At 51.7% G+C, this 7,633-nt stretch overlaps 1 protein-coding gene across 1 annotated transcript in view; it reads left to right on the top strand.

Moving 5' to 3' along the window:
* Window positions 1–7,633, top strand: part of LOC105892374 (anoctamin-1) — a 34,467-nt gene extending 26,834 nt beyond the window's left edge. The window contains exons 22-27 of the mRNA XM_031564792.2: window positions 209–363; window positions 1,660–1,812; window positions 2,876–2,928; window positions 3,388–3,569; window positions 4,021–4,126; window positions 4,713–7,633. Coding sequence (XP_031420652.1) covers window positions 209–363; window positions 1,660–1,812; window positions 2,876–2,928; window positions 3,388–3,569; window positions 4,021–4,126; window positions 4,713–6,815 — 2,752 coding nt within the window. The 3' untranslated portion in view covers window positions 6,816–7,633. The remainder of the gene's footprint in view (window positions 1–208; window positions 364–1,659; window positions 1,813–2,875; window positions 2,929–3,387; window positions 3,570–4,020; window positions 4,127–4,712) is intronic.

The raw sequence follows: 7,633 nt of genomic DNA, 5'->3' as shown, positions 1-7,633 counted from the left end.
TCTCCTGCTCTCCCTCCTCTCCTCTCCTCTCCTCTCCCTCCTCTCGCTCTCCTCTCTTCTCCTCTCCCTCTTCTCCCTCCTCTTCCTCCTCTCCCTCCTCTCTCTCCTCTCCTCTCCTCTCCCTCCTCTCCCTCCTCTCCCTCCTCTCCTCTTCTTCCTCTCCTCTCCTCTCCTCTCCTCTCCTCCTCTCCTCCTCTCCCTCCTGCAGGAAGCTGAAGAAGATGTACCGCGAGTACAAGGAGGAGAAAGAGATGGCCCTGCTCCTGGAGGCCGGGGAGGACCCCAACAGAGAGCCGCAGCCCTGGGAGGACAACTACAGCCTGGAGCCCTACGAGGGCCTCAGCCCCGAGTACATGGAGATGGGTGAGTACCTGAGGACCAACACACACACACACACACACACACACACATACACACACACACACACACACAACACACACACACACACACACACACACAGACACACAGACACACACACACACACACAGACACATACACACACACACACACACACACAACACACACACACACACACACACACACACACACAACACACACACACACACACACACACACACACACACACACACACACACACACACACGAGGTCCTCTGCCCAGAGTACATGTACATGGGTAAGTACCTGAGGAACAACACACACACACACACACACAACCAGGATGGGATTTACTGAGGAGGGAGGGAGGAGGGACAGAGCGTGATAATCTAGGGAACGCTGGACTATGAGAGAGAGCCGCTCTGATCTGACTTAGAGCACGCAGCAGTGCTTGGTGGTATTGGCACCTTGCTTGACCAGCTGAGCCGTAGGAACATATAGTTGAGCCGCAGAAAGCCAAGTAGGGCCGTGTTAATTCCGGTGGCATAGTGGCGGTATCAGACTACCACCGATATGGCTGACCATACTTTTTATACGGTAAAGGGGCGACAGTGGTACAGGAGGTAAAGAAGTTGTTTCGTAATCAGAAGGTTGCTAGTTCGATTCCCTGTCGAAGTGTCCTTGAGCAAGACACTGAACCCCTAATTGCTCCTGATGTGCAGTGTGCCGTAAATGTAAAATGTGTATACATTGTAAGTCGCACATATGTAAGTCGCTTTGGATAAAAGCGTCTGCTAAATGTAAATGTAAAGGCTGTGAGAGTTTCCTGCCCCAGCCAGATCCTATTGGCACGTATCTGGGGGGAGGGCATCGACAGCCTAACTTAGCACTGCCACTGAGCAGGATTCATTCAGGCCGGACTGAGGGCTGACCGACTGGGTTTGGTTGTGTGCAGATGTGTGTGGTTTGGTTGTGTTCAGATGTGTGTGTGTGCGTGTGTTTGGTTGTGTTCAGATGTGTGTGTGTGTGTGTGTGGTTTGGTTGTGTTCAGATGCAAGATTTGTTGAACGTAGTTGCAGACATGGGATGGGAATTATTACCGGATGTCAAATTTTATTCCTAGACATGTGTGTGTATGTGTGCCTTAAGTTGTGTGTGTGTGTGTTTTTAGAGTTATCCAGTATGTTTTTGTAGTAGAAAGCATTAACTCGATTTTGGTTTATGTATTTGTCTGCATAATGTGTGTGTGTGTGTGTGTGTGTGTGTGTGTGTGTGTGTGTGTGTGTGTGTGTGTGTGTGTGTGTGTGTGTTTGTGTTTGCAGTAATCCAGTATGGTTTCGTGACGCTGTTCGTGGCCTCGTTCCCATTGGCCCCAGTGTTCGCGCTGCTAAACAACATCATTGAGATCCGACTCGATGCTGACAAGTTCATCAGAGACGTCCGCAAGCCGGACGCTGTCAGAGCCAAGGAGATTGGTACAGAACCCCTGCTACACACACACACACACACACACCTGCACACACACACACACACACACCTGCACACACACACATACCACACGCCTGCACACACAGGCACACACACACATACACACATACACACACACCGCAGACATGCACAAACACACACATACACACACACACACACGCATGCAAACACACACACACGCACACACAAACAGAGTCTCCACCATGGAAGTATAATCTTCTGCAAAATGTTATTTTAAATGTAAACTCACTGAAATTAAAGTCAAGTTTCACTGCCATGTAGCCCAGTACCATGAGTGTGCATTGCATCCTAAAACGATGGAATTCTTTTGTGGAGTTCATGAAGTCATTGTGACATTGAATCTGTGCTCTTGCGCCCTCTCCTGTCAGCTCACAGGCGGTACGCCTGCTTGTGGTGCCTAAACATCAGCATGTGCTGCACTATAATTATGCAACTGCAGCTAAGAGGAAATGCTTTGAGTACATGAGGTTTCTGATCCTAAACTGACATCTTAAATAGACGTTAACTGTGTCTCCCCCCCCTCTCTCTCCTCTCTCCTCATCTTCTCTCTCCTCTCTCCTCCTCCCCTCTGCCCCCCCTCCTCTCTCCTCTCTCCTCTCTCCTCCTCCCCTCTCTCCCCCCTCCTCTCTCCCCCCCCCCTCCTCTCTCTCCTCTCTCCCCCTCCTCCCCCCCTCCTCTCTCCTCTCTCCTCCTCTTCTCTCCCCCCCTCCTCTCTCTTCTCCCCCCCCCCTCCTCTCTCCTCCTCTCTCCTCCTCTTCTCCCCCCCCCCTCCTCTCTCTTCTCTCCCCCCCCCTCCTCTCTCCTCCTCTCTCCTCCTCTTCTCTCCCCCCCCTCCTCTCTCTCCTCTCTCCTCTCTCTTCTCTCTCCTCCTCCTCTCTCTCCTCTCTCCTCCTCCTCTCTCTCCCCCCCCTCCTCTCTCCCCCCCCTCCTCTCTCTCCTCTCTCCCCCTCCTCCCCCCCTCCTCTCTCCTCTCTCCTCCTCCTCTCTCTCCCCCTCCTCCTCCCTGTTCCACTGTCTAAATCCTCACAGGAATCTGGCACAACATTCTGAGTGGCATCAGCAAGTTCGCTGTCATCACAAATGTAAGTGTGTTGACACGTGAGGTTGGCCAGTACTGACAGCTGTCAGACGCTGAATGTGTCGTGGTCCTCTTGCTAACCGTGCACTGCGTGTCGCATTCAGGTCAGGTACAAAGTGCTAATATTGTCTTCGTGGAATGTCTTCAGTAAAATGTCACTGCCCTTTTTGAAAGTCAAGACATTGACCTTTCCTTCGAGTAAAAAAAAAAAAGTGGCCCTTTTTGACAAGTTTCTCAGTTGGGGTAGGTTGACCTACCGATACCCAACACCCCCCACCCCCACTGAGACACGGCTACTGTTTTCAAAGGTTTCTAGCTGTACGTTTTTATTGCTCATAAACCTCTTATTGATTTTAGTTTTAGGCCTTTTGTGATGGACAGAAATGGATGGAAGTGTGAAAACAAAGCTATTGATCTTTCTCTGTCATCCTAGGCCTTTATTGATCTTTCTCTGTCCTCCTAGGCCTTTGTGATCTCCTTCACGTCAGAGTTCATCCCACGGATGGTGTATCAGTACATCTACAGCGAGACGGGCACCATGCATGGGTACACTGACTACTCACTCGCCTACTTCAACACCAGCAACTTCAAACCAGGCACTGCTCCCAACTCCACTCAGTATGACAAAGACCTCAGGGTCTGCAGGTATATACACACACACGCACGCACGCACGCACGCACACACACACGCACGCACGCACACACACACACACACACACACACACACACACACACACACACACACACACATACACGCACACACACACACACACACACACACTCACAAACACACACACACACACACACACACATGCACACACACACACACACACACACACACACACACACACACACACACACACACACACACACACACACACACACAATAACACACAACAACATATTTACAAACATAAGCTAACGAAATAAAGGTTTGCCAATGATGGCAAAAATCACAGATAAGATAGGTGTGTTTAAACCTGTGCACCTGTGTTTGCTCATTGCCTGTGGCCCATATGTCAAGCATCTCCCCCCCCCTCTATTTCCCTCTCCCTCTCTCCTCCTCCATCCCTTTCTCTCCTTCGTTCTTCCTCAGGTATAAAGATTACAGAGATCCCCCATGGTCAGCGGAGTCCTACCAGCTGTCTAAGCAGTACTGGTCAGTGTTGGCAGCCAGATTGGCCTTCGTCATCTTTTTTCAGGTAAGACCGTTCACACCTTCACTCCGTCTGCATGTTTACATGCGTGTGTGTGGTCATGTTTACATGCGCGTTGGTGGTCATGTTTACATGCGTGTTGGTGGTCATGTAAGGTCGTTCACACCTTCACTCCGTCTGCATGTTTACATGGGAGTTGGTGGTCATGTTTACATGTGTGTTGGTGGTCATGTTTACATGCGTGTTGGTGGTCATGTTTACATGCGTGTTGGTGGTCATATTTACATGCGTGTTGGTGGTCATGTTTACATGGGAGTTGGTGGTCTGTTTTACTGAGTTATAGCTTGAGATTTTACACTTTCACATCAAACATTATTGTGGTTTAGGGCACAAAAAACTGATACAGCTGCCATTAAGTGGTTACCCATAATAGTACATTTTTACTATATCATGTCACATGACTACATGTGTGGTTTGGGTGTTGACTACATGTGTGGTTTGGGTGTTGACTACATGTGTTGTTTGGGTGTTGACTACATGTGTTGTTTGGCTGTTGACTACATGTGTTGTTTGGCTGTTGACTACATGTGTTGTTGAGCGTGTTGTTGTACGTGTAACCCCTGTGCTGCAGAACCTGGCCATGTTCCTGAGCATGCTGGTGGCCTGGCTGATCCCAAACGTGCCGCGCTCCCTGAGGGACCAGATGAAGAGGGACCGAGCCGCTCTCATGGAGCTCCTGCTCGCCCAGGAACGCACGAAACCCACCCCCGCCCGCGCACGTCGCTCCGAGGAGGCCGAGGTCATCATCAGGACGCCCGAGGAAGACGAGGAGCCACCGGGAGGGGAGTGCAGCAGGAGAGACTCCTGGAGCCCGGAGGAGCCGACAGCCAACCCAGACACCGTATCCCTGGAGACAGACCTCAGGGAGAGGGGAGCCCAGGGGAGTCCAGATCCAGATCCAGATCCAGGTCCTGATGCTGCGCCTGATCTCACGGTAACCACTGATGCTGAACCAAGCCTCCATCCCGAGTGTGAAGAGATCTCTGGTGCGGAAATACAGACATCAGAAACGTCCTCGTCAAGGCTGGTGTCTCAGAAGAGTTTAGACGCGCCAGGTCCAACATCCAGACCCCTTGGAGGATCAGAGGCCCTGGCGGAGGGAAGGCCTCCTGTGGACCGGAGCATGAGAGCAAAGGCACGCTGCCGGACCCTCCCGTCTCAATACCGAGGCCCTGAGACAGGGGACAGCATGGCTCGAACCAGCCACTCCACCATCTTTACCCACCTGAGCCAGCAGGTTGCGCCCTCACGCAGCCAGCTGACCATGCTGAAGGAGTCCATGAGGCAGTCAGCACAGAGCGAGCTGGCCAGGAGCATCCTCAGGAATCGCTCGAGACCGCCGTACCAGAACGACTTGGCTCAAGCGACCCCGAAGCCTCCATCTCGACCCCCGTCACGACCACCATCTGACACAGAGTTGTCCCAGCGGCAGTTCTCGAGACCCCCCTCGCAGAGCGAACTATCCAAATCCACCCAGAAGGCTCCATCGCGGCCCCCCTCAAGGTCCCCATCAGACTCTGATATGACCCGAGGTGTCCAGAGAGGCTTCTCAAGACCAACGTCAGAGACCGAGCTTTGCGAGGGGTCCAGTAAACCTCCATCACGGCCGCCATCCAGACCCCCATCTAGACCTCCCTCAGACGGGGAGTTGGCCCAGAGAGTCCACAAATCTCTCTCGCGACAACTGTCTGAAGCTGAGCAATCCGAACCCTCATCCAGACCTCCATCTCGGCCACCGTCCAGGGCCCCATCTAGACCTCATTCAGATGTAGATTTGGCCCAGAGAGTCTTGAAGTCACTCGCACGATCAGCATCAGAGGACGAGGCTGAGCCGACCGACACCTCTTCCAGACCTCCATCTCGGCCACCGTCCAGGCCGCCATCCAGGCAACCTTCAGATCTGGAGTTGGCCCAGAGAGTCTTGAAGTCACTTGCGCGATCAACATCAGAAGACGAGGCTGAGCCGACCGACACCTCTTCCAGACCTCTATCTCGGCCACCATCCAGGCCGCCATCCAGGCAACCTTCAGATCTCGAGTTGGCCCAGAGAGTCATGAAGTCACTTGCACGATCAGCATCAGAGGACGAGGCTGAGCCGACCGACACCTCTTCCAGACCTCCATCTCGGCCACCATCCAGGCCCCTATCCAGGCAACCTTCAGATGTAGAGTTGGTCCAGAGAGTCTCGCGACCACCATCAGAGGACATGTTACTTGAGATCTCAGAGCCTCCCTCACGAGCACCCTCCCAGGGCGAACTGTCCCAAAGCACCACCCAACCTCCATCCAGGCCTCCATCCAGACCTCCATCAGAGAGCGAGTTGGTGCAAAAAGTTGGTGCTCTCTCGCGCTCCCCATCCCAATCGGAGCAGGCTGACACCGCCCTAAAGACTCTCTCGCACTCCCCATCCCAATCGGAGCAGGCTGACACCGCCCTAAAGACTCTCTCCCAGCTCCCGTCAGACAACGAGCTGGCTCAGAATGTCCTGAAAGGTCCCCCTGCTTCGGACCGGAGATCCAGGGCCAAGGGACGCTGCCAGACCCTTCCTCCCAACCAGAGTGGCCCCGAAGCTGGGGAGACCGCAGTCCGAACCAGCCACTCCACCACCTTCACCCATCTAAGCAAACAGGTCCCGCCGTCACGCAGCGAGCTAACCAGGGACACACACGTGTAATCAGAGACCGTGTAACTTGATAACTGCATAATAGATGCTGGAGATGAAAGGTCTCCAGGGGGTCATACAGAGGTCACACAGAGGTCACTTAGAGGTCGTATTCCTCTCTAGAATCCCCATCTCGTCTGATCTCCTCCCCAAATGCTTGAGAGTGCAAAGTCACCTGCCTGGATGGTTACACGAACTGAACTCATCACTCATGGTGAGATTCGTTCCTCTGCTCTCCAAATGATTGGCTGATGAGATGGTTCTCAGCTCCTGCATTGGTTAGGGAGATGGTTCACTGTTCTCTGATTGGCTGATGAGATGGTTCTCAGCTCCTGCATTGGTTAGTGAGATGGTTCATTGTTCTCTGATTGGTTTAAATGATGGTTGCTATACAGGTTCTCCTGCTTATCATAGACAATAACCGTGACTGCCTCTTGACATGAAAGCCAAGAGAGAGACTAACAGAAACACACACATATAAACACACACAGACACACACACACATTGACACCTCCAACACACACACACACGCACACAAACACACACAAACACACACAAACACACACAAACTGCAATGTACTCTTGCAATGTACTTTTTACTACAGTATTTTTTAAGGGGAAGGAAGTGAGTGATAATCTGTCTTGATGGTGTGGTAGAGTTGAAATCTGAAACTGCATTTATGATGTAGAATACCAAAGAAGGCCACCCACCCTTTTCTTAGATATCCTCAACATTTTGATAATATAAACGAAAATTATTATTGTTCTTAACACATATGTTATTACTGTTCATATATAAAGACAAAGTTCATAATAAAAATCTGAACTAA

This window comes from Clupea harengus, chromosome 3 (genome assembly GCF_900700415.2).
Source record: "Clupea harengus chromosome 3, Ch_v2.0.2, whole genome shotgun sequence".
In the NCBI taxonomy this organism is placed as follows: Eukaryota; Metazoa; Chordata; class Actinopteri; order Clupeiformes; family Clupeidae; genus Clupea; species Clupea harengus.
Note: the sequence above shows the minus strand (reverse complement) of the source record. Positions and strands in the feature narration are given on the sequence as shown.